At 42.3% G+C, this 27,151-nt stretch overlaps 1 protein-coding gene across 1 annotated transcript in view; it reads left to right on the top strand.

Moving 5' to 3' along the window:
• SHOC1 (shortage in chiasmata 1) overlaps positions 1-27,151 on the top strand; it is a 63,954-nt gene that overhangs the window by 27,766 nt on the left and 9,037 nt on the right. The window contains exons 12-24 of the mRNA XM_074953515.1: positions 1,678-1,744; positions 2,350-2,534; positions 3,049-3,193; positions 11,022-11,133; positions 12,205-12,326; positions 13,895-13,988; positions 15,162-15,293; positions 16,648-16,797; positions 17,996-18,494; positions 19,926-20,764; positions 23,427-23,657; positions 23,744-23,962; positions 25,665-25,740. Coding sequence (XP_074809616.1) covers positions 1,678-1,744; positions 2,350-2,534; positions 3,049-3,193; positions 11,022-11,133; positions 12,205-12,326; positions 13,895-13,988; positions 15,162-15,293; positions 16,648-16,797; positions 17,996-18,494; positions 19,926-20,764; positions 23,427-23,657; positions 23,744-23,962; positions 25,665-25,740 — 2,871 coding nt within the window. The remainder of the gene's footprint in view (positions 1-1,677; positions 1,745-2,349; positions 2,535-3,048; positions 3,194-11,021; positions 11,134-12,204; positions 12,327-13,894; positions 13,989-15,161; positions 15,294-16,647; positions 16,798-17,995; positions 18,495-19,925; positions 20,765-23,426; positions 23,658-23,743; positions 23,963-25,664; positions 25,741-27,151) is intronic.

The raw sequence follows: 27,151 nt of genomic DNA, 5'->3' as shown, positions 1-27,151 counted from the left end.
CACTACCCCAATCTTTGGGGTCCCTAAGCTTATTTCAGAGCACAGACCCTTTATCTACCATCTTCTCCTGAGACGTGGAACCCAGCTGCTTAATCCCTAAGCTCACTGCTGAGTTCAGCTGAAACACACCCTCTTCCAGAATCCCACCCGAAGGTGTAGCCTTCTGGTTTACCTTTGAACTCTCTCAGGAGGCCTGGGGTAAGTATGAAGCATATTACACACAGAGACACTTTGCCCAGAGTCTCACGCAATATTGTTTACTAGCTCACCCATCCCTTGGGCGACCAGGTGGGCTCAGAAATCAGGTAGGTGCTCCTGCCTCATGCAGGCCCTTACATGTTGGGCTGCTTCTCCTCTTGAGCTGGAAAATAATGGCTAAAAACCCAGACAGCTCAGTACCTCCCTTTTTACAACTTTTAGCCCCTTTATCAGGTGACCTCTACCTTGCCAACTTCAACAGGTGATCACAAACTTGTTCCAGGTAAATGCATTGCTCAGGGAACCTCTCCCCTGCTAAACCAGTTCATCTGGTTGGAAGCCAGTCTCTTCTTAGAGCTATTCCATTTTGATGCTATTCCTATTCCATGTAACATCAATTCTCCTTTGCTAATCTTTTGCCCCCAACCTTAGAATTTCAGCCCAATATGGAAGCAAACAGACAATGGAGAAAGCAAAAGGCTGTACCTTCAAACTGGAGTTTGCCACTTGGTAAAGATACCTACAGAAATGCAGTTTTCATAGTAACACTTCATACCATCAGCCAGAATTCATAAGTTTGTACACAGAGATTCCCAAATTATCACAGCATCTCATCTTATACTGCCCCTTTTTCTGCACTTCTGTATAAAGTCCCCTTTTTGCTCCCATTGTCTCCTGCCATTCCTGTCTCCAGGCTTTCATTCCTGATACTTTTTATGATCGGATCAGCCTATCAAGCACACCCCTCTCTTCCTTCAAATCCCTCCTTAAATCCCTGATTTTCACTCGGTTGATTGCCTCACCAACAACATATCTGTGCCACCTTGTGTTGAATTATTCTTTTGTGTTTTGTATTAAGATTAGATTGCTTACTCTTTAGAACCAGGGACCCTGTGTCTAAAGTGTTTTATAAATGATGGGTGTATTTGCAACACTATAAATAATGAAAATAAGCATTTGCTCTTTTATATCTATTTATTAAATGGCTTAGAAACATAGATCAATCTGATTGTCTCATCGACCTTCTGAGGACATTTATATTATACAAAATACATATTGTTCTTCATCCTCTGCAACCTGTTAGCTACATCTCTTTCTGACATATTTTCTGTCATATATAAAATTTTAAAATGCCAGGGGAAAAAAAACCCACTGTTCTCCCATTTTAAGTTAATTAGAAACATTATTTAGCTAAGCAACATGACTGCTTTTGACTTATCAACAGGAGTCCATAATTTACCCCATCCTGGGCCTAAATATACAAGGCTTTCAGTATGGGCAGGGTCACAACTTGTCTTCCTAGTGAAACGCGAGATTATTGATGACTACCTCAGGTACAGCACTGTCATCAAGGCTGCACCCCTCAGGTTATAATTTCCTGATTCAGCCCATGTTTGCTGTTTATCACTATATGTCAATTTACACCTGCAGAAGATCTGGTCCAGTCTCTTTAATTGATGTTTAATTCTTTTTAAACAGGTTTAAAAGCCATGGTTTTGAATCCTGAGAAAAGGGGAGTTTTGTTAGAGCACAATGTTGTAAGCAGGTGAGTATAATTCATAATTTTTGTGGCCCAAATCTTACAATCCTTAATCAAAATTAACTTCAGAGAAACTCCTGTTAATTTCAAAGTGAGTTTTGCTGAAGGCTTGGGTAAGTATTTCATGATTTGGGCCTATGTGTTTCATTCTGTAAGGTGATGAACATTCTGGCCCAATCCAAATCAGTAGTTAAGTAGTAACTTTAAGTATGAGTAGTCCTACTGAAATCAGTGATGTGAAGAATCCCCAGGGAAAAAAAGAGATATAGATGGGCACTGTAATAATACTGATGATGCAACATGAAAAGCTAATTTACAAGATCCCCTACCCCTTTCCAGTTGAGGTTGTAGAAACTCTCCTAACTTGTTAGCTCATGCCTGAAATGAAAGGTGATAGCAGATAATATGAAGACCTAATGCAGATAACTGGAGTTAGTGAAGTATTTAATAAAAATAATTAAAATTTTCTAATACAGAAAGGATAAACTCAGTTTTTAAATTATCCTTTAAACAACTGACACTGTCTATTCAAGTTTACACATTTACGAGTTTTTATTTTGTACTGGGAGTAATCAGGCTGAAAGATAATTTTCTGGATATTTCTCTTTCAGTCTGAGTAGATGTTCCTGTGTTATTGTACATAATCAGCACATTGGAGCTGACTTTCCTTGGACACTTTTCTCATTAGTGGTGGAGTATGATTATACAGAGAACTCCTGCTGGAATGAGCCGTGCAAAAATTTGAATATTACTTACGTAACTTTTAAAACCACTCTTCCAGAAACACTTGTAGTGAGTAAGTAAATGCCTCCTAGAATTCAAATGAAAGGTTGGTCTTGCACCTGAAAAAGGGATTTGTATTCTCTAAAATGTTTATAAGTATGTGCCCATAAAAGAGAGAGAGAATAATAATAATAATAATGGCTAAAGCTAAGCATATTGAGCTAGATCGTCTCTTGAATTATGTACATAACAAGAGTAAGATAGGAAGAAGTTTTGGATTTGAGCCCAATCCTGGCAAAGATAAGGAGTGAATCACATTGAGCTCCTGAGAGAACCTCTTTGAATATCTGGTAGTTCAACATTGATAGAGGCTGTATCCAGTGTTCATGCAGTGGGAGCCTTGCTTCAATTCTGGGGGAATACAAGACAAAACTAGGAAGGGCCTTCTAGAATCTGAAACTACTCGCACAAGAAGAAAATTAAACAGAAATATTTTTAATGAAGATATATATAGTCTACATTTTCAAAAAGATATGTCCATTTGAATACCTAAAAGTATCACCTCTTATATTCCCTGTTTTGTGAAGCTGTTACATTATTTATCTTTAAATCTGAAAATGTTTCAGGTGAAAATTTTGGCCGCTTCCTTCTGGAGGTGCAAATTCCGTATGTGTTTCTGACATCTGAAGGACTTCTTAACGCACCGGAAATCCTTCAGCTTCTAGAATCCAAGTAAGTGAAATTGACGTGATTACTGATGCATCCATCTGTCAATTTAATTAGGGGCCTCATTTGCTATGGGACAACGTGGGCAGTTGCCCTTCCACCAGTCTGGTGTTTGCCTCCTGATTTTTCATAGGTCTGTATGCTCCCCTTTGGCCCTCCCCACTGACTTTTCAGGATATAATATAATCACATATAATGTTCTATATGCTGACACAACTTTTCTTCCCCTAGAATTTTTCTGAAATGAGGCCCCTGAATTTAATCAATTCTATTTATTTTAGGTATTTCCAATGCACTTTTCATATCGTTGATTGATGAGGCTATCTCTCCACTGAGCAATTACCGTGTTAGCATTATAGTGAAGACGACAAGACAAATTTGACAATCACATTCATGGCTCATTGAAGTCAGTGGTGTTACATGGGTGTGAATCAGAGCAGAATGTGGCCTACTGATATTGATATAAGAGATGTTAATAGTGAAATAGCACTTTTATTCCAAATTCTTATTTCAGTCCCACAACGTTCTCCGAAAATCACCTTTGAGCTGAAATATGTTATGCTTGAGTGCTGCCTAGGACTAATATTTTTTTAAAAAGTTTTCATAAAAGTATTTTGCTTGTCTTTTTTTTTGTTGTTGTTGTTAATTACCAGGACTACCCTCAGGGTATGTCTACACTATGGAATAAGGTCGAATTTATAGAAGTCGGTTTTTTAGAAATCGGTTTTATATATTCGAGTGTGTGTGTCCCCACAGAAAATGCTCTAAGTGCATTAAGTGCATTAACTCGGCGGAGTGCTTCCACAGTACCGAGGCTAGAGTCGACTTCCGGAGCGTTGCACTGTGGATAGCTATCCCACAGTTCCCGCAGTCTCCGCTGCCCATTGGAATTCTGGGTTGAGATCCCAATGCCTGATGGGGCTAAAACATTGTCACGGGTGGTTCTGGGTACATATCGTCAGGCCCCCCTTCCCTCCCTCCCTCCATGAAAGCAAGGGCAGACAATCGTTTCACGCCTTTTTTCCTGAGTTACCTGTGCAGACGCCATACCACGGCAAGCATGGAGCCCACTCAGGTAACCGTCACCGTATGTCTCCTGGGTGCTGGCAGACGCGGTACGGCATTGCAACACAGTAGCAGCAACCCATTGCCTTCTGGCAGCAGACGGTACAGTACGACTGGTAGCCGTCCTCGTCATGTCTGAGGTGCTCCTGGCCACGTCGGCTGGGAGCGCCTGGGCAGACATGGGCGCAGGGACTAAATTTGGAGTGACTTGACCAGGTCATTCTCTTTAGTCCTGCAGTCAGTCCTATTGAACCGTCTTATGGTGAGCAGGCAGGCGATATGGATTGCTAGCAGTCCTATTGCATCATCTTCTGCTGGGCAGGCAAGAGATGAGGATGGCTAGCAGTCCTACTGCACCATCTTCTGCTGAGCAGCCATGAGATGTGGATGGCATGCAGTCCTTCTGCACCGTCTGCTGCCAGCCAAAGATGTAAAAGCCAGTGTATTCCTTTTATCTGTTGGAGAATGTAATGCGCGGGGGGAGAGAGAGAATAAAGGGGAAGGTGGAAAGCTGACAGGGAGAAGCCCGTTAGCAGAGACCAGCCTGCTTGCTTGCTAAAAGCTGTGTTCTGTCTTGTCATTGAACCGCCACAGTTTTGTACTCATTTGCCTCCTCCCCCGTCTAGGGGACTCATTCCTCTAGGTCACACTGCAGTCACTCACAGAGAAGGTGCAGCGAGGTAAATCTAGCCATGTATCAATCAGAGGCCAGGCTAACCTCCTTGTTCCAATAAGAACAAGAACTTAGGTGCACCATTTCTTATTGGAACCCTCCGTGAAGTCCTGCCTGAAATACTCCTTGATGTAAAGCCACCCCCTTTGTTGATTTTAGCTCCCTGAAGCCAACCCTGTAAGCCGTGTCGTCAGTCGCCCCTCCCTCCGTCAGAGCAATGGCAGACAATCGTTCCGCGCCTTTTTTCTGTGCGGACGCCATCCCAAGGCAAGCATGGAGGCCGCTCAGCTCACTTTGGCAATTAGGAGCACATTAAACACCACATGCATTATCCAGCAGTATATGCAGCACCAGAACCTGGCAAAGCGATACCGGGCGAGGAGGCGACGTCAGCGCGGTCACGTGAGTGATCAGGACATGGACACAGATTTCTCTGAAAGCATGGGCCCTGCCAATGCATGCATCATGGTGCTAATGGGGCAGGTTCAGGCTGTGGAACGCCGATTCTGGGCTCGGGAAACAAGCACAGACTGGTGGGACCGCATAGTGTTGCAGGTCTGGGACGATTCCCAGTGGCTGCGAAACTTTCGTATGCGTAAGGGCACTTTCATGGAACTTTGTGACTTGCTTTCCCCTGCCCTGAAGCGCATGAATACCAAGATGAGAGCAGCCCTCACAGTTGAGAAGCGAGTGGCGATAGCCCTGTGGAAGCTTGCAACACCAGACAGCTACCGGTCAGTTGGGAATCAATTTGGAGTGGGCAAATCTACTGTTGGGGCTGCTGTGATGCAAGTAGCCCACGCAATCAAAGATCTGCTGATATCAAGGGTAGTGACCCTGGGAAATGTGCAGGTCATAGTGGATGGCTTTGCTGCAATGGGATTCCCTAACTGTGGTGGGGCCATAGACGGAACCCATATCCCTATCTTGGCACCGGAGCACCAAGCCGCCGAGTACATAAACCGCAAGGGGTACTTTTCAGTAGTGCTGCAAGCTCTGGTGGATCACAAGGGACGTTTCACCAACATCAACGTGGGATGGCCGGGAAAGGTACATGACGCTCGCATCTTCAGGAACTCTGGTCTGTTTCAAAAGCTGCAGGAAGGGACTTTATTCCCAGACCAGAAAATAACTGTTGGGGATGTTGAAATGCCTATATGTATCCTTGGGGACCCAGCCTACCCCTTAATGCCATGGCTCATGAAGCCGTACACAGGCAGCCTGGACAGTAGTCAGGAGCTGTTCAACTACAGGCTGAGCAAGTGCAGAATGGTGGTAGAATGTGCATTTGGACGTTTAAAGGCGCGCTGGCGCAGTTTACTGACTCGCTTAGACCTCAGCTAAACCAATATTCCCACTGTTATTACTGCTTGCTCTGTGCTCCACAATATCTGTGAGAGTAAGGGGGAGACGTTTATGGAGGGGTGGGAGGTTGAGGCAAATCGCCTGGCTGCTGGTTACGCGCAGTCAGACACCAGGGCGGTTAGAAGAGCACAGGAGGGCGCGGTACGCATCAGAGAAGCTTTGAAAACCAGTTTCATGACTGGCCAGGCTACGGTGTGAAAGTTCTCTTTGTTTCTCCTTGATGAAACCCCCCGCCCCTTGGTTCACTCTACTTCCCTGTAAGCTAACCACCCTCCCCTCCTCCCTTCGATCACCGCTTGCAGAGGCAATAAAGTCATTGTTGCTTCACATTCATGCATTCTTTATTCATTCATAACACAAATAGGGGGATGACTACCAAGGTAGCCCAGGAGGGGTGGTGGAGGAGGGAAGGAAAATGCCACACAGCACTTTAAAAGTTTTACAACTTTAAAATTTATTGAATGCCAGCCTTCTTTTTTTTGGGCAATCCTCTGTGGCGGAGTGGCTGGTTGGCCGGTGGCCCCCCCACCGCGTTCTTGGGCGTCTGGGTGTGGAGGCTGTGGAACTTGGGGAGGAGGGCGGTTGGTTACACAGGGGCTGTAGTGGCAGTCTGTGCTCCAGCTGCCTTTGCTGCAGCTCAACCATACACTGGAGCATACTGGTTTGGTCCTCCAGCAGCCTCAGCATTGAATCCTGCCTCCTCATCACGCTGCCGCCACATTTGAGCTTCAGCCCTGTCTTCAGCCCACCACTTACTCTCTTCAGCCCGCCACTTACTCTCTTCAGCCCGCCACCTCTCCTCCCGGTCATTTTGTGCTTTCCTGCACTCTGACATTATTTGCCTCCACGCATTCGTCTGTGCTCTGTCAGTGTGGGAGGACAGCATGAGCTCGGAGAACGTTTCATCTCGAGTGCGTTTTTTTTTTCTTTCTAATCTTCACTAGTCTCTGGGAAGGAGAAGATCCTGTGATCATTGAAACACATGCAGCTGGTGGAGAAAAAAAAAGGGACAGCGGTATTTAAAAAGACACATTTTATAAAACAGTGGCTACACTCTTTCAGGGTAAACCTTGCTGTTAACATTACATACATAGCACATGTGCTTTCGTTACAAGGTTGCATTTTGCCTCCCCCCACCGCGTGGCTACCCCCTCAAACCTCCCCCCTCCCTGTGGCTAACAGCGGGGAACATTTCTGTTTAGCCACAGGCAAACGGCCCAGCAGGAATGGGCTCCTCTGAGTGTCCCCTGAAGAAAAGCACTCTATTTCAACAGGTGACCATGAATTATATCTCACTCTCCTGAGGATAACACAGAGAGATAAAGAACGGATGTTGTTTGAACGCCAGCAAACATACACTGCAATGCTTTGTTGTACAATGATTCCCGAGTACGTATTACTGGCCTGGAGTGGTAAAGTGTCCTACCATGAAGGACGCAATAAGGCTGCCCTCCCCAGAAACCTTTTGCAAAGGCTTTGGGAGTACATCCAGGAGAGCCGCGAATGCCAGGGCAAAGTAATCCTTTGACATGCTTGCTTTTAAACCATGTATAGTGTTTTAAAAGGTACACTCACCGGAGGTCCCTTCTCCTCCTGCTGGGTCCAGGAGGCAGCCTTGGGTGGGTTCGGGGGGTACTGGCTCCAGGTCCAGGGTGAGAAACAGTTCCTGGCTGTCGGGAAAACCGGTTTCTCCGCTTGCTTGCTGTGAGCTATCTACAACCTCATCATCATCATCATCTTCTTCGTCCCCAAAACCTGCTTCTGTATTGCCTCCATCTCCATTGCCTCCATCTCCAAACAACACGGCTGGGGTAGTGGTGGCTGAACCCCCTAAAATGGCATGCAGCTCATCATAGAAGCGGCATGTTTGGGGCTCTGACCCGGAGCGGCCGTTTGCCTCTCTGGTTTTCTGGTAGGCTTGCCTCAGCTCCTTCAGTTTCACGCGGCACTGCTTCGGGTCCCTGTTATGGCCTCTGTCCTTCATGCCCTGGGAGATTTTGACACAGGTTTTGGCATTTCGAAAACTGGAACGGAGTTCTGATAGCACGGATTCCTCTCCCCATACAGCGATCAGATCCCGTACCTCCCGTTCGGTCCATGCTGGAGCTCTTTTGCGATTCTGGGACTCCATCATGGTCACCTCTGCTGATGAGCTCTGCATGGTCACCTGCAGCTTGCCATGCTGGCCAAACAGGAAATGAGATTCAAAAGTTCACGGTTCTTTTCCTGTCTACCTGGCCAGTGCATCTGAGTTGAGAGTGCTGTCCAGAGCGGTCACAATGGAGCATTCTGGGATAGCTCCCGGAGGCCAATACCGTCAAATTGTGTCCACAGTACCCCAAATTCGAGCCGGCAAAGCGGATTTAAGCGCTAATCCACTTGTCAGGGGTGGAGTAAGGAAATCGATTTTAAGAGCCCTTTAAGTCGAAATAAAGGGCTTCATCGTGTGGACGGGTGCAGGTTTACATCGATTTAATGCTGCTAAATTCAACCTAAAGTCCTAGTGTAGACTGGGGCTAAATATGAGAAGACAAAAATGTTCCATTTTTCTGATGCTACCAATTTTTCTAATGCTATTTTAAAAGTTAGCAAAGTCAAAAACTGTTTTGGATGTTCAAACTTTGTATTCTCGCCCTGTGGCATGCAAAGAGTTTAGTCTCCTGAGGGCTGTTATAATTTGGTCTAATTCTGGTTGTTGTCTTGGTGGGTGATTAGTGGGGAGGTGTTTAGTGGCCTGTGATATACAGGAGGTCAGACTGTATCATCTGGTGGTCCCTTCTACTTTAAATTAAAAAAAGAACTAGATAAATTCATGGAGGATTGGTCCATCAATTGCTATTAGCCAGGATGAGCAGGGATGGCGTCCCTAGCCTCTGTTTGCCAGAAGCTGGGAATGAGCGACAGGGAATGGATCACTTGATGATTACCTGCTCTGTTCATTCCCTCTGGGGCACCTGGCATTGGCCACTGTCAGAAGACAGGATACTGGGCTAGATGGACCTTTGGTCTGACCCAGTATAGCCATTCTTATGTTCCTAAACTCTGTGACTCAACTTGGTATTTACATAATCTTGAATGAGTACTAGCGCCTTCAATTTCTTTAAATACCTTTATAACAATAACAAAATTCTGAAGGTTTGAAAATAGTGCACTGCACAGGTGTGTTGTTATTCTCCTTAACAGAAACAGTATCCATTTTAAAAAGAAAAGGAGTACTTGTGGCACCTTAGAGACTAACAAATTTATTAGAGCATAAGCTGTCGTGAGATACACTGCATGCATCCAATGAAGTGAGCTGTAGCTCACGAAAGCTTATGCTCTAATAAATTTGTTAAGTCTCTAAGGTGCCACAAGTACTCCTTTTCTTTTTGTGGATACAGACTAACACGGCTGTTACTCTGAAACCTGTCTGTATCCATTTTGTTTTCCCCAACAATCTAAAAGTTCACAGAGTAAACAGCACTTTTCATTATGGAAAAAAATTGTGAAGTGTGTTTCTGTGAAGTGTTTAATTACAATTTGCCCTTTTAAGCCTAGTGCTAGTGGTGGCATCTTGCTGAAGAGCATTGCCGGGTTTGATACTAACCGTGAGGCACAATGAAGAAGAATGACAAAACAGTTTCTAGCTTGTTCTTAATAACAATGTAACAGTCCAAACCCAACATTTTTAATTTCAGTATTTAAAAATTTAATAATTTACTTAATGAGTTCTTCTTAGCACTGAGCTCTGCCTGCCCATCTCCCGGATCCCAACAGACTGACTGTGGGCAGAGTAGCCAGAGACCCAGTCAGTGCTTTTTACCTAAATTTTCCTGGAATTGGGGAACCATTGAATGGATCAGCAAAGAATTCTGGAATTTCACAGCAGGTCACCAGTCACAATGCCTCTGAGTGTACAGATAATATCTGGACACATACATTTTTTCCACTGGATATCAGAAAAGGTGCAAGTTTCTTGTGTGACTTAATGCTGGCAGGGTCAGTTTTAGCTCCCTTGTGTTTGCTGAGGATGATGCCCCATAGAGTGGCTCCCCCTCTAATCAACTGACTCTCTCAGAGCCCTGAGCAGGTGGTGTGCATTCAAAGGGTCTTTCACTAACACAAGGAGTGTGGATGCTATTTTGGTTCACTTCCCTCACTCTGGCAATTTGAGGGCCACTAGAGGGGAATTTCACTCCTTTCAGACTCTCTGTGCTGCACAGTGGTAGAGAGGAGGGATATGGCCCTAAATGAGGAAGGAATGGCTAATAATCAGGGTAGCAGGTTGCTAAAATCTTTTTTAGTTGTCAGAGGTAATGTAATACAGCTATAGCTTCTCAACAAGAAGTTAAAAGGATTGACTTTGCTACACTGCAAATCTCAACATCAGAATGTTTTGCTGACTTATAAACATCAGTCTCTGCATTACATAATGTTGTTTCATGAAACTGCAACCTCCTGTGCAGACTGTGGCAGTACATCAAGGTAATATTAAATGAATGTGGAATTAAACCTAACAGAATAAATATTGAAATATTTAAGTCTCACTATATTGATTTTTGACCTTTGAATATATATGTCTTAATTGAAGTATAGTTGGGGGGTTCAGGAGATAGATCAAGAAATTAAAAATCCATATAATTGGAGTTGGAGAATTAAATAAAAGGACTTCACAACAACATTCCTCTCCTTTTAGGAAGATTTCATCATTTCACTTAAATGAAATTTACTGACAGTTTGTGAATTCTGTAGGTACAATATTACTTTTGTTGAGAGAAGTTGCAGTGAATCATTACAGCTCTTTGGAGGTACAGATCGATACATCGTGATAACAATAGATGAACGCACTGCCATAATTATTGAGGTACAAAATTAGACCAACATGGTCAAATTCCACACTCAGTTACCTCCCTTAATCTTTCCTTGTAAGCCAGTCTCTTCAGTCATCTAGCCATTTTTGTTGTTCCTCTTAACCCGCTCCTTGAGATGACAGTTTCAGATCCTAATAGCTTCTCATCCCAGAAGTTATTCCATAGTTGAATGAATCCAAAATTCTGTTTACGTCATTGAGGTATTTACTGATTGATCTTGTATTACATCTTTCTACACTTATGCTTGATAACAGAATACCTGCAAAGTTGACCTGCATTATCCCTGTCATCAGTTCTGTTCTAAAATCCCTGAAGTGATTTTGAGAATATTTATTATTAAAGACCCCACACTTGAAAAAGGGGTTGTATAACTGAAAATATGTAGTGAACAATTCAAGTTATACATGACTATATCCTCTCATTGATATGCATGTTAATTCCTTTCATGTAAACAAGATATACATACTTATTTAGAGAAAACTTTGCCCTGCACTACGGTCTGAACAACTGAACATGATCATATGCACTTTGTTATTAAAATTCCTTATGTCTGTTCATGTAGTCAGTGTACGACTGAAACTCTACAGCTAGAAAAACTGATATTGCAAGATAAATTGAGTATAAAATCATATATTAATATTGAAAACAGAACACATCTTCACCCTCCTACAGCGTAGTATTTAGCCACATTGTACTTTATAAATCCAGTACATCCATAGTGTAATACGTATAGGTTGATAAAGGTAAAGATTAATAATAATAATTTGCACTTTTATAGTTCTCTGTAAGCCTAAGAACAAACCTGTGCGGTACATAAATATCCCCATTTTACAAAAGGGGAAACTGAGGCATGGTGAGGTCAATTGACTTGCCAAAATTCACACAGAATAAAAGTCCGAACAGAATCTAGATTTCCTGGCTTCCAGTCCAGTGAGCTTTATCCACTTAATAAGGCTCCTTCTCAACTGTAAAGTTTACATTATAGCGATGCACATTTTAAATCTTACAGCAGCCTTGTAAATATATTCAATTTTTTTACCTTTTTTGTGCTAATTTTGCTGTAGACTTTGGAAGAACTGAATTATGAGAAATCCTCTGATAATATCATATTAAGACTGATGGCACTATCACTCCAATACAGTTGCTGTTGGATCATTTTGTATTCCAGAGAGAGACTGAATTCAGAGTAAGTTAAACATTCATTCTACTAGCATGGTATTATAAAGCAGAGTTGTCACTATGCAAAATGATTTACTAGAACTAAGTAAGTTAACAAAATGTTAAAATTTAATTGCAAATCATGCACTGCTTTTACAACAATATAAATAGCGACATATTCAACTTCCAGTGTGTTTCTAGTTTGCATTGGACTTGTCACTCAATTTCTGTGTTGCCATACTTTTATCTTGGGACTCAGTAGACTGATTTACATGGCAATTAATTTCTTGGTACCCTAAAGGGTCAAAACAGGGTATTTTGAGTTTTTAAATTATTTTTGGTCATGTTCAAGAGATAAACCATTCAGTTTTAAAAAGAAATTTACTTTTCTAAGCAGTTAATACTTAGATCAGCATCCTTTGATATTAAAAAAGGGAAAATCAACATATCTGGAGACAATACTGGCTTGACAACAGTAACCATTGGAACCGCACATTGTAATGCACTACAATAAACTAATGTCCTACCAGTACATGTCCGTTAATCATGGCATCAGCATTATATCCTGCCTGGCAGCTATGCATGTATTCTCCAAATCTGTCAATCATTTCCAGTGACCCTTCTGCTTTTGCTCCAGAAGCTCTGCCTCGTTCATAAGTAGTTCCTGAATCTCTGATTCTGCTGTCTCATGTAATCACCGTTTTCTTCCCATAAGCCTTCTCCTGTAAGCTAGTGGTAAGCAGTACATTCTCCCTGCACTGGCTACCTTCTCTTTGGGCTCTTTCTCTTATTAACTGGGTTCCCTTCCAGTGCTGTTGCCTCATAGCACTGACTGTGCACTGAAGACTGACATCATTTTTCTCCCTCACAATGCAGCCTCTCCTATCGAGTGATTCAGCTGCATTCTGGTTGCTCCTTGCAGAGCTATTTATTAATTAATGTTCACAGAGCTGTAGTTAATATTCAGAATTCTGGCTGGCAAACTACATAGTCTCAGAAGAATTTGTCTGTCATTTTGAAAATATTATATGCAGCTATCAAATATCTGTAATGTATAGTGCAGGGGCGGATGCAACCTCCTGCATCCAATGAAGTGAGGTGTAGCTCACGAAAGCTTATGCTCAAATAAATTGGTTAGTCTCTAAAGTGCCACAAGTACTCCTTTTCTTTTTGCGAATAACTCTAGTGTAATTGCAGTATGAAACAAAACAAAAAATAAATACAAAAGAGAGCATGATCTATTATTTATGTATTATTTCAACAATACTGGTAAGAACAAAATTAGGAAGCATAATATTGGATAATAAACCAATAAATACCCACAGCCTGGTGCAGAGGTGAGAACCCCGGAGGTAGGGGTGATGGCCTGGCGAGCAAGCCTGCCCCTCACTCACCCCACAGCAACAACCCAGTCCTGTAGGTCTGGGCCTGGGCCTGGTGCCCCACTCCAGGTGTTATGACATGGCACACAGGGTCACAGTGCCACTCAGGTTCGGCACCCTTAGTTTCATGATTTCTGTAGGTGCAATTGAACCTAAGCTAAAGCTGCCCCTTGTATAGTGTATTTATAGTGAGTATAATGCAACTCTGTTTCAGGTACAGCCTCACAGGAAAGACTCTGCATCATCTATCCTTAATTTATGCTGCTTTGGTTCCATTTTCACAGAAATCAGAAGACTTTGAAGTGAAGGTAATTTCTTTAGTAAAGATGTCTATAAGTCTACTTTTACCTTCAGTATCATAAAACCACCTCTATGCCATTACCAAAACATTTGATAAAGCATGTACTCAAAATGAAACTTATGAAATATTTTAAATTTAAATACCTGATTAAAATGAGATGTAGGAGCGTGATCACTGCTATTGGATGAGGCTCGGATTGACTTCAATGGACATTGAATAGGGCTCATACTAAGAATCAGAAATAGCTGTGTTTTACCACTAGAGGTCATAATACTCAGAAAACATAATTCTATCAATCCATTATTGTGTATCTGAACCCAGCTGTATTATCTTAGTTTTTGTAGTGTGGTGTGGCTTACATTTTGACTCACAAGTCAAAGTTAATGTCACTGTTTGTAAAAAGATACTAAAGAAGGTGATTTACAAGATTCTTCAGAGACAAATCTATTGTTTTAAAAGAGAAAAAAAAGCTTTCTCTACAGGTGTCATTACACCAGCAAACTTTATAATTGGGGCAGAGGGATGTACTAAGTGTACTCAGAAGAAATTTTATCCATTAAAAATAGTAGTAGAAATTAGTAGTAGAAATTAAAAAAAGAGGGGAAAGTTTTTGTGATTCATCAGGTTGGTATGTGTGACTAGCTGATATAAATGCATAAAATAAATTGCAAAGATAAGGTGATTTACTGTCACATATACATTAAAATCTGCTGCAAAGTTATCCTAGTCAAATTAGCTATAGGGAAATGACATATCTGAAAGTCTGTCCTTGTACAATTCAATGTGTATGTTCAGTAATTCACTAGAAAATTACTTAGGCATTCAAAATGCTAAATATCCTGAATTCCTGGAACTTATTACAACTTTACTATAACATATCAAATTTAGGCTCACAAGAATTACCTTTTTTGAAAGGGAGTATTGTTATAGCTACATACTTGATCATATCTAAAAGGTGTTGTAGTGAAATTAATTTTACCTACATAGAGTTTGAGTAATCCAGAGCCAGTGTGTAGGGCTGAAGATGGAGGCTACAGCCCTTCATATCACTTGCATGGCGCAATTTTAATGACTATGGGCCTTTGGTTTCAGGATCATCTTTAAGTTTTCTAGTTTCTTGCCTGCTGCAGACCAATGTATAAGTATAACCTTTGAGCTAAAGTATTTTAAATTATTTTAGGTAGCTCTTGTGCCAGGGGTTGAAGAGACAGCATTGTTAATTCGTCAGATTTCTGACAACACTTTGATGTCTTCTAAGACAAATCCTCATGAATGGTTGGACAAATCCTGGCTTTCTATCTTGCCATCTGAGGTTTGTTTGTCTTTGTGCTAAGTGTAGCAGTTCTTTTACTGTTTGTAAGCAATTTAAAATGCTAGGTTGTTTTCATTATTCCAGTTTTCTATTGTTTTGTTGTCAAATATAAACACAATGGGCCTGAATCATCCATACAGGCACAAGTAGATGCAATTTTCATTCCCCAGTGCTTTCAGGGGCAGCTGTGCTGGAAGAGGGATTCACCCTCGGTGTTAAGAGGCAGTAAAATATCCCAGGGAGCAAATCAATCTGAATATCTCGGCTGGAAAAGACTCATCCTGTTTATTGTGACACTGTAATCCTGTGCACCAAATTCTAAAAGCTAACTAAACTGGGCCAGATTACAGAACAATGGCTGAATCCTGCAGGGTTCTGAACACTTAGATTCCAAGCCAACATAGCAGTTAAGCACATGCTTAACTATAAGCATGTATTTTATCCCATTAAAGTCAATGGGACTAGTCCCGTGCTTGCAGTATGGAGCCCAAGATAGTAAAAGTTTGTTTATTTACTCATCAGATAATTGATGAATAGATATTTACATGCTGGATCAGCCTATCTGCATGGGGAAGTGAGATGACAAGATGGGAAAGGAGCTGAGCCCCTGCAGCCGAGGAAGGGGCTCCCCTATCAGGTGGCTCCCTGCCAGGTAGCCCAGTGTGTAGTGGGGGAGCATGATTGGCAGGGGAGCTGGGTGATAGTCCCCATTTGCTTTCCCTGCCAGGCAGAGCCACCTCCTGATTCCAGGCCTTCAGCGCGGCCCATCTACTTCTGTTTAGTTGGGGAGCAAGATGGGCAGGCAGCTGGATCTTGGCAGCCCAGACCTCCCAACTGCTGCCGCCCATGCGTACTGGGCACCCCTCGCTTCCCCCTAAATTCCCAGAACTTTTTAAGCCAAATAAAACCTGAAAACGAAGGGCCTTATGTAGAGTACAACACACAGCTTGGGCAGTTTCCCTTGAACTTGGGGCGAAAAAAATCTATTCTAACCTGAGAGTAAACATGTGACTTTTTGGGTCCAAAGTAAGTAAATTTGGAGTGTGTGTTGAAAATCCAGATTAAATGGATCATTGTTGTCAACCTTAGGTATAGAGCTGTTACTTTCATCTTCCTGTACACCTTTCTTACCATACAGTTGTGCATAATTTGTTCCCCACTAGAAAGATATTCTATTTATAGATGTTTAGGTGGTGTATACAAGGCCTGCCTGCTCAGAATTGTGGTTCTGTGACAGATTCTATGTCCAGAGATTATATAAAGATGATATTCTCTTTGCCTTCTAACGACAGAGCAAGCTGAATGTCCCAAATGGATCATTTTGGAAGCTGACAGTGACTTTTTTCCCCCCCAGGCAGAGAAGTACTTGCTTACTTTTCCATGTATAAACCCTCTAGTAGCTCAGCTCCTGCTAAAGAAGGGGTCTTCACTGAAGTGGCTGTTGTTGGCAACTTTTGACCAACTTCAGGAACTCCTGCCTGAGGTTCCAGAAAAAGTTTTAAAGGTTGGACATAGTGAATTTATATATTTTACTAGCAGTCCAGCTGTCTGTTTAATAAATAAGGGTTTCTGAGGTTATATGTTTATATTTTCTAATATTTTAAAAACTAATCAGATAACCAAGTTATTATATTTTTTTCATTGCTTGCCAGCTGCATTAGTCCTTATTGCTTTAGAGTATTTTTTATTCATATCTGAATTGACATATATACTAATATTTAACCATTGAGTTGGGTCCCCTTTACAGCAGTGTTGGAGGCTTCTAAAAGTGTTACTCAAGAGGGGCAGTGTATACCCCAGCCATCAACGTTTTCTCTGGAGTGTTCAGAACAAGGTGTCTTTTATTACCTAGAGCAGGGATGGGCAAACTATGGCCCGGGGGCCGCATCTGGCCCTCCAGAAGTTTTAATTCGGCCCTCTAGCTCCCGCTGCGGAGCGGAGTCCAGGGCTTGCCCTGCTCCGGCGCTCCCTCCGGGGAGAGGGGTCAGGACCTTGCCCCACTCCATGCAGCTCCTGGAAGCAGCAGCATGTCTCCTCTCTGGCTCCTATGCGTAGGGGCAGCCAGGGGGCTCCGCTCGCTGCCCCCATCCCAAGCACCACCCCCACAGCTCCCATTGTGGGCCAATGGGAGCTGCAGGGATGGCACCTGAGGACAAGGAGCGCATAGAGCTGCCTGGCTGCGCCTCCGTGTAGGCCTGCACCCCTGACACCCTCCCACGCCCCAACCCCTGATCCCTCTCCCACCCTCCGAACCCCTTGGTCCCAGCCCAGAGTATCCTCCCGCACCCCAACCCCCAATTTTGTGAGCATTCATGGCCTGCCATACAATTTCCATACCCAGATGTGACCTTCGGGCCAAAAAGTTTGCCCACTCCTGACCTAGAGCCTATGTTTACTTTAATGTTAATCTTAATTTTGGGGCTTTTTACAATGAAATGTTTCCTCACCTTTTTCCTTTTACACTTTCTTCTTTTCATCTGGTTCTCCCCTGTCCATTAAATCTTCTCACAGCATGAAATACTCCATGCCCCCGTTAGCGCAGAAAGGCCACCAGAGAAATGGTAACTTTTTCTTTTTGGCAGACAGATAAATATATCTATATCTTAAGATCTTGAAAACTAATTTAACTTTTTTTCATATTTGGATTGTATAGTGTTGAATTGTACCATAAACATTCCTTAAGTCTGTTCCTTTCATTTCAGCATTTTTGTGACATCACTTCTTTGTACAACCTAAATTCTTCCATTCCTCCAAAATCACCCAAGAAAACCATATCACCCCAAGAACAATGGAGCTGCTTCAACATGACCTTTCCTCAGGCTTCATTTTCCAAGTCTTTGCTTTCCAATATTCAAGGAGATTATCAGTATTCAGAATTGCTTGACAACATACAGAACAGCCCAAGTCAGTCCTTAAATTATTACAAAAATGAGCCTTGTTCTCCTTTGAGATCAAGTGAGAGGCAAAGCATGTTAACATCTTTGCTGTCTTACTGTGGACAGGTCAGTTGCTTTGAGACAGACCATAATATAAGTGGTCAGCAGTACCTTCCTTTTCTGAAAAATGTGGGAACAGAGAGAGAAGCTAGTTCCTCACTCTTAAAACAGAGTGATTCAGATGTATTTTCTTTGGAATCAAGCCATGTGAATTATGAAGCCAGACTCTCACCACCAGAGACCACTAAGGAGGATTACGATTCAGGTAAGCTTTCTTTTCACTTTATGGAGCAAATTAGAATTTATGAATTTATTCCCTTCTTCTTTGAACTGAAATTTCACTGCAGCTAAAATAAGTACACTTGAAAGCATGCACATGGTTTAGTTAAAAGCAAACCAAAATGTACAACCTGGACGAGGATGTCAATTTTATGCTTAATTAGTTTTACATGATTTCCCCACACCTGAAAAAGTACAGTACAGGTATGCTAAAGAAAAAATGCCTGGATGAAAAACAGCTTAAATTCAATGCACCTGAGTGACAATGAGATGCACAACAGTCTATTTTTAGACTATAACTGAGAGGGGAACTAGATACTGTAGCTCAGCTGAAAAGTATGGTAAACTCATGCAAATTGTAAGGATTTACACAAACAAGTTAACAAGAGATCTCCTGTGTGTAGTTCTATAGAAATCTACTAATACAGAGGATTATGTAACTCAGGGGATTTGTAATGGTATAAAGACCTTTGCAGTTCTACGTTGCTAGTTGAGATTCACTCCCAGTGGGTTGTGATTAAAAAAAAATGTTGATCTGAAAGCTGTTTGGTGGCTTATGTGAAACGGTGAGATGGTGGCCCATTTTCTTCTCCTGCAGCGCTACTTAAAGTTAAAACTTGTAGGGAGAATGTGGACTCTCTGCTGTGGGCAAAAAGGAAGGGCCTCTGAGAAGCTGCAGAACTAAAGAGTGAGCTTATTGGGTCAGAACATGGGACTGGAAAACGAAGTGTTCACAGGTTTGTAGGATGAGGTGAATATCTGGCAGCTCCAGAATATTGATGCTTAGCCTTTTCTGTTCTTCACAATCAAAATGGGCTTCCCACGTCTCTGAAATTCACATCAGTGGTGATTTGGATAGGATTGGAAGGAGGGAGGGAAAGAGAAAAGGCCTGGAAGGATGGGATAATGGGTTCATCCCAGAGTCCAGACAGGAAGTCCACATGGACAGAGGAAGGAACAAGAGTTTCTCCTGGGAAGTCAGAGAATGGCATCTGATTGGAACAAAGGTGAGGGTGTAAGTTGTAAACTGGCCCATACAACAGAGTCCTCATAGGCTGCACTTTGATGTAGGAGACAAAGAATTGGCCTGGCTGGGTTAAGAGGAGAGTTAGTCATGGCAGCTGACATGGGCAAGAATGGGGCCAGACTGGGGCTTCTATAAGGAAGCTCTCACTCGTAAGGCCTTTGCCTCCTTGCTTTACTGGTAAAGGGAGCCAAAAACTGTCTGTCCTTGCTGTGTCTCTAAGGTAGAATAGGAGAAGAGAAGACTATGACAAAAGGAATGATCAGTAAGTAATTTTCCTTTATCATCCCAACTCAATTTAAAAAATGATCGAAAGCTTTAAAATATAGTCTGTATTAAAAATGTTTTTTCATTGGATTACTACATTTCTCTTCAAATTGTTTTATTATCTAGTGTCCAGCAAGGATACAGAGGAGAATTTAACAATTCCCATCAGTAAAGATGTTTATGAAATCCTTATGAGAAGAGAGAGCTGTCTACGTGACCTCATTGAAAAGAAGTTTGGTTGCATGTCTCTCTTTAAGACTATAAGATGTCCCCTTGAAGTATACAGGAAAAGCCTGAAGGAAGGAATTGAGATATCTGTTTGGATGGATGATATGACAAGACATAATGCTGATGCTTTGGTGAATGTAGCCCATGAACATCTGCACCATATTGGTGGCCTTGCTCTTGCCCTGGTGAAAGCTGGTGGGCCAGAAATTAAGCAAAGGAGTAAACGTTACATTGAGCGCCATGGAACTCTCACCATTGGCCAGATAGCAGTGACAGGCGGAGGCAGGCTTTCTTGTAAGAAAGTTATCCACACAGTAGGTCCAAGATGGTCTGCAAATGAAAGTGAGAGATGTTGTCACTTGCTTGAGACAGCCATTATAAATGTCCTGAAATATGTTAATACTCCAGAGAATAATATAAAGTCTGTTGCAATCCCTGCAGTGAGCTCAGGAATTTTTGGCTTCCCACTAGATTTATGTGCTCATGTGATGATACGGACTATAAAGAATTTTGTTGAGCTGGCTCCATTATTTGGCTGGTTCAAAGAAATCCACTTGGTGAACATTGCTGAATCCACAGCTACAGCAATGAGAAAGGCCTGTGAAGAGTTGCTGGGCAGGAGTGACATCAACGCACTTCAGGAGACTCCACCAGCTTCAGCGAACCAGCTTCCAGATTCCATCACAATCAATGGTCTCTGCCTACACATCATAAGAGGACACATTGAAGATCAGCAAGTAAGTCTTTCCAATGGCACATGAAGGCCCTGATCTTGTGAAGTGCTGACTATGGCGTTGCATCCCTGCACCTTGCAGGATTGGACACAAGGAGATTAGAAGGCATGTTGTATTGATCCAGTAAACGTGCATCTTGTCCTTTTGCCTTTAGCCACCCAACATTAGAATCAGTGGACCAATACATTATATACCCAGATCTCTTCTTATAATAATACTACTGAGTTATGAAAAGTGTGAGTGAGCCCTGTTATGAGAGAATAGGAGAAAACAACAGATAGGACAGTCAATACAATAAAGTTATGTTAACATTTACTTTTTTAATATAATATTTTAATAGTTAACTTTTTTTTCATGTATCCCCTAGAAGTTTACTCTCCTAGCTCCTATCACATCATGCAGGAATGTTGTAAGCAAGACACGAGATGTAATTCTTCCGCTCTACTCTGCACTGATTAGGCCTCAACTGGAATATTGTGTCCTGTTCTGGACGCCACATTTCAGGAAAGATGTGGACAAATTGGAGAAAGTCCAGAGAAGAGCAACAAAAATGATTAAAGGTCTAGAAAACATGACCTATGAGGGAAGATTGAAAAAACTGGGTTTGTTTAGTCTGGAAAAGAGAAGAATGAGAGGGGATATGATAACAGTTTTCAAGTACATAAAAGGTTGTTTCAAGGAGGAGGGAGAAAATTGTTCTTCTTAACCTCTGAGGATAGGACAAGCAGCAATGGGCTTAAATTGCAGAAAAGGGGGTTTAGGTTGGGCATTAGGAAAAAATTCCTAACTGTCAGGGTGGTTAAGCACTGGAATAAATTGCCGAGGGAGGTTGTGGAATCTCCATCATTGGAGATTTTTAAGAGCAGGTTAGACAAACACCTGTCAGGGATGGTCTAGATCAGGGGTGGCCAACCTGTGGCTCCGGAGCCACATGCGGCTCTTAAGAAGTTAATATGCAGCTCCTTGTATAGGCACCGACTCCAGGGCTGGAGCTACAGGCACCAATTTTCCAATGTGCCAGGGGGTGCTCACTGCTCAACCCCTGGCTCTGCCACAGGCCTTGCCCCCACTCCACCCCTTCCCGTCCCCTCCCCTGAGCCTGCCATGCCCTCACTCCTCCTTCCGCCTCCCGAGCCTCCTGCATGCCACAAAACAGGTGATGGGGAGGTGTGGGAGGGAGTAGGAGGCACTGATCAGTGGAGCTGCCGGTGGGCGGGAGGCGCGGGGAGCTGATGCAGGGCTGCTGATGTATTACTGTGGCTCTTTGGCAATGTACATTGGTATATTCTGGCTCCTTCTCAGGCTCAGGTCGGCCTTCCCTGGTCTAGATAATACTTAATTCTGCCATGAGTGCAGGGGACTGAACTAGATGACCTCTCGAGGTCCCTTTCAGTCCTATGATTCTATGATCCTGCTTTTTTTTCAGGAATGGGACGAATGCTCCTCTCTCACTATTGAGGCATTCAGCTTATACTGCAACAGTTGAAGATATTTTCTAAAAACAATGTAAATATCATCTTTAACCAGCATGTGATTTAAATAGACTTATTTCACTTATTATAACTGGAAAATCTGGTAAAAAATATGGCAATCCTAGTTGTGGGCAAACCAGAAAGGGTGATTAGACTGGAAGCTGCATCAAAGCTTTAATGATAGTTTGTTTCTAACAAATACTGTATTTTACAAAATGTTCCATACCTTGTGTGTTAAAGAAACATCTTGACTCCTTATGAAGTTTGTTTTTATAGATGTGGAAATAAAGGGCAGCAATTATGATCTTTGGTCGATGGGGGAGAAATTCTACCAACTGACTATAAAAAGTTACATTCCTTCCGAGCAACTGAATGTGTGTAGCCCAGAGCCTTGTATTTTTAATTACTCTTAAACAATCAAGCTAAGGTTCAACTCATTATTTCTGTGGTCAAAATACTATAAGCAAAAGTTTTGCATTTCTCAAATTCAGTTCCAAATTATACCAGCCCTAGGGAGTACGTGATGGGCAGAAGGAGAAAGCTCAGGGATTTCCATCCTCCCACAGTGCTCCTGCACAGAAGGCAGCCATAATTTTGCAATTCCTCCTGAGTACACAAGATGGCGAGGACTATTAGTGTGGCTGGCAGAGCTTACTACTCTAAGGCTACATCTATATTATGCACCATTGTCAGTGGCATGTAGGCTACGTGTAGCTGTGCGCCACACCAAAAAGCCTGTTGTTTCCACCGCCTGCTGCGGTGTGTAGCTACTCCTGTCAATGAAAGTCTCTGGCAGGGGGAGACAGAGGGGGAAAGTTTCAGCAGATAAAAATACCAGTGTAGACAGGGAGGCACAGCTTGGGTGAGTAGAAAGCATGTAAGGGATATACTTGTGTACATATCCACAGGCTTCAACTATGTTTTTTACTCTACATGCCTCACCAGCAACACTGCTAGTTATACCCAGGTGGGGCAGGGGGTATGCTGGTGTGTGTTCTACACACTGCCGAAAGAAGCATGTAGTGAAGATGTACCTTAAAAGGGGGAGTGTCTGGATGGGATGGTGTTTTTAATAAGGAAAAACTTCACCAGCTGCACAGGTACATTTGAAGTGGGGATCTAACTGCAGTGCAGGTAAAATATGCATTTAGCTGAAGTGAAATATACTGAGATCTTGTGTTCTTTTCTTCCAGACTGCAGTTATTGTTAATTCTGTGGTCATGAATGATGATCTCTCAAGAGGAAACATTTCAAGATCAATTCTGGAAAAAGCAGGCCTATCTCTTCAGAAGGAATTTCTGTTTGAGTTACAAAAACTTCCTCCATATTGTGAGAAATTCATATTGACAAAAGGATACAATCTTGCCTGCAAGTCTGTGCTCCACATAGTATGGTCCTCACAAAGCAGCAGTGATTCACGCAAGGTAATGTTCAGTTACAGTGGATTTTCACTTCTCTTTTTCAGGTCAAAAAGTAAAGTGAGGTCTAAAAACTCTTTTTTTTTCTGCAGGGACTAAAAACTGCAATGTCAAGATGTTTGCTTAAGATTCAGGAGTATCAGCTTCCCTCAATTTCCTTCCCTGCAATTGGGACTGGAGTGTTAAATTTGCCAAATGATGAAGTGGCAGATATTATGATTGACAAAGTTTTAAGCTTTGCAAAGGAACATCCTTGGAAGAAGACAGATGTGTATTTTGTGATCCATCCAAATGACAGTTATGTCTATAAGGTAAAACATTTAGCATTAACTATAAATTAGTAGAAGAAGCCACAATAGCCATGAAGAAAGTTTCTGTGTATTGCTACAAGCTAAAGTACTTCATATACCAAACTAGACATAACATTTGTAAAAATGGATAGCAAGCCTCTGGTGTATGTCCTGGGGCTGGTAGGGAGCATACAGTGAAGGTGCTGCTCCCCACTTAGTGGGGACTTTCTACTGAAGTTAAGCCACAGGAAATGCATTTAGCAAATTCTGTCACATCATCTCCCGTGGCAATGTCTTGTCACAAAGGGCTTGGCCTTCCATGGTAGAAAAGGCTGTAGACAGGAGGCCAAATTCTCTGTTGGTGATTTCAATGGAACAGTACCAGTTTATGCCAGCAGAGAATTTGGCCCACGTGATTTATATATGGCTGTGTTAGGTATCCATTTAGTATAAAAACATAAGGTTTGATCGTTTTCTCTCTGAACCCAAAACTCCCACTGACTTCAGCAGGTGAGGAGTGAGCCTGTATACTGCAGCAAAAGTAACATACAGAGCAATAGAGTGTGGACTGGCAAAAAGGTAACATTATGCTCTTGCTTCTGCTCTGAAAGGCTATCAAATTCAGATGTGAAATGTAATGTGGTATCAGTAACTGGGTGTAAGGGAGTGTGAGTATAACTTACATGATGAAGGACAGAAAAAAGGTGTAGCCACTCCTGCCTCCTTCCTCCTCCGAGTTAGTTGCTTTTCCTGATACACCAGCTCTTCCATGCCATTGATGTGTAGGTTACATCCATTTTGACTCCTAGGTTCAAATAAACCAACTTACGCCCTCTCGTTGACATGTAGCTGACAGCACCTTGCATGTAAACTCTGACGTTGCCCCTCCGTTTTAGAAGTATTTACAATAAGAATTTCCAATTTTAATTAATTGACTTTTGTTCATCTATGCTGTGGACCTGCTGTGCAGTTTCTTCACCTTTTTGTCAGTATAGTTCAGTGTAAAATCTTATTTTCTAGTGTAGTATTAATTTACAATGTACTTTTTTCAGTATTTGTCTGAAGATTATTTTTATCATTTTTCCATATGCCAGAACTCTGACAAATTATATTTGGTTGTAATTTGTCTCTGTTTCCTTGGACCACATGCTCACACTGCCAGTTGTTTCACTAACGTGCCAAAGCCTGTCCTCTCCCCGCCACAGGCCTTCAAGGCTAAAAAACAACATGAGTGTTGTATTTTCATTGCTCAGGGGACACCAATCTGCAGGAAGCCCAAACCCACTGCACAGCACAGAGCAGTGCACCTCAGTGGCTTTCCACATGAGGCTATGGAGAGGAGCTTTGTGACTGTGAGTTAGGTAGCGGGATAGTCAGTGCATCAATGCACAGCATGGATCCATCAGCATAAATCCGCAAGCAGAAGAGAGCAGCTTATGGGCAGCTTCTACTCCTGCCCATAAGCTGTAATAGCTGCCATAGCCTGGCTGCCTGAGTTCCCCACATACTACCTGCAGATGGAATTGGAGAGGATGCCATCCATGTCCCTGTACAAAACCCTGGAACCAGGCTTGGCACAGGAAACCACCATTAGGCCCTGTATGAAAAAAGACTGACTAAAATTGCTTACCTAACAGAAATCTGGAGAGACAGACTCTGTTCACTTGTTAGTGGTTTGATACATAGCTGGCTGTGAACTGATTCTAAATCTTTCTTTTTCAAGGCTTTCCAAACCAAGTTAGATTCAGCAAAAAACAAACTGATAGAAGACACGGAATGCAACAAAAGGGATTATTTGGGTAAGTAAGAAGCACAAAGGATGAATAAGGTTCTGAAAATTATATTCTCCTAATAAACATCTATTATCTGGGGATGAAACCATCACACAGGAGCTCTGCATTTAATTTTTTTATTCTGTTTCATTGCCTGTCAAACTGGGTGATAAGAGGGAGAAAAAGACAAGACTGGTTTGGGTATAATGGGGAAAATGTGTTACCTCTTCTAAAGTTGTGTTTTGCAAAACTTGTTTTAGTGTTATGATACTATTTAATTAGATTGCTTTTGACTTTTATCAGATTCTCATTCATGTAAACAAAAATGTAACTGTTGAGCTAACTATTCAACTCTTCAGACACTTTGCAGTCTTTTGCCCCTTGAAAGACCCACGGCATTCACATTGATGTTATCAGGAGTTATGTGTGAATGCTGAGAATAGAACTGATCTTAGGGTTTGGTAGCTCAAAAGGAGGATTTCTTAACTGTGAATACAGACTGGAGGAAGCTAAACTATGACAGTTATCAATTATTTTCTCTAATCAATCATCTGCATCCCAGTTTCTTCTATTTAAGGAGCTAATGGGTATGATAAAGAAGGTTCTAACTGTTGTGCTTTGGCACCTTTTTTCCAGCTTATGCAAACAGGATTTGTCACACCAGGCTCAGGTCCTTGCTTCCCCTAGCAATCTTTGGGTAGTTGATGCTTCAGAGGAAGATGACCCTTCTGAGCTCCAATAATTGTGCAGTGCCTTTTCTGGGGCAAGAGGAGTTCCTTTCTGACCCTGAAGCACAAGTTTTAATCACCCTTGTGTATATTGTGGCTACAAGTCTAGTTAGTGGCCATGAAATTATCTAACCAGTTCCCTCCTCAGCCTAGTTAATTGTCACTGATCCAGTGAACAAAAATAAACTTTCACCAGTTCAAATCAAGAGAGAGACCAACAAAACCCTTTTTTAGGTACGGTGGGGCTTGATTCACCCACTGCAACACCCCACCTCTGAGGGAAGGAGGGAGGGAAGGTGTCCCCTGCTGCACATATCTCTGGGTTATGCTATTGGAAGCAGACGTAATCCAGGGCTGAATCGTCCCCTGTGTTGTAGTTTCTAATTAATCTGAAAGGGGTCCTTGTGAAAATCATCATAATTAGTTGATTTGAGAGAAAACCCGGCTAGGTTATAATAGACAGCTTTATCAGATGCCAGCTGCTGAGAGGACATGAACACAGCTGTCCCTATTCAACCTGGTGGCGATAAAAGTTGTTGGGGGGGTTTTCTCAGAGTTTTCCTAGAACCAGGCCCAGAAGTTTAGTGCACCTGACTCTAACTTTAAAAAAAATAAATTAAACTTGGGGGGGACCCTGGCTGAGTGCATTGTAGCTACTACAGAGTTCCAGAGCTTATCGTATAAGGTTAATTAACACAGTAAAAACCTCA

This window comes from Natator depressus, chromosome 5 (genome assembly GCF_965152275.1).
Source record: "Natator depressus isolate rNatDep1 chromosome 5, rNatDep2.hap1, whole genome shotgun sequence".
In the NCBI taxonomy this organism is placed as follows: domain Eukaryota; kingdom Metazoa; phylum Chordata; order Testudines; family Cheloniidae; genus Natator; species Natator depressus.
Note: the sequence above shows the minus strand (reverse complement) of the source record. Positions and strands in the feature narration are given on the sequence as shown.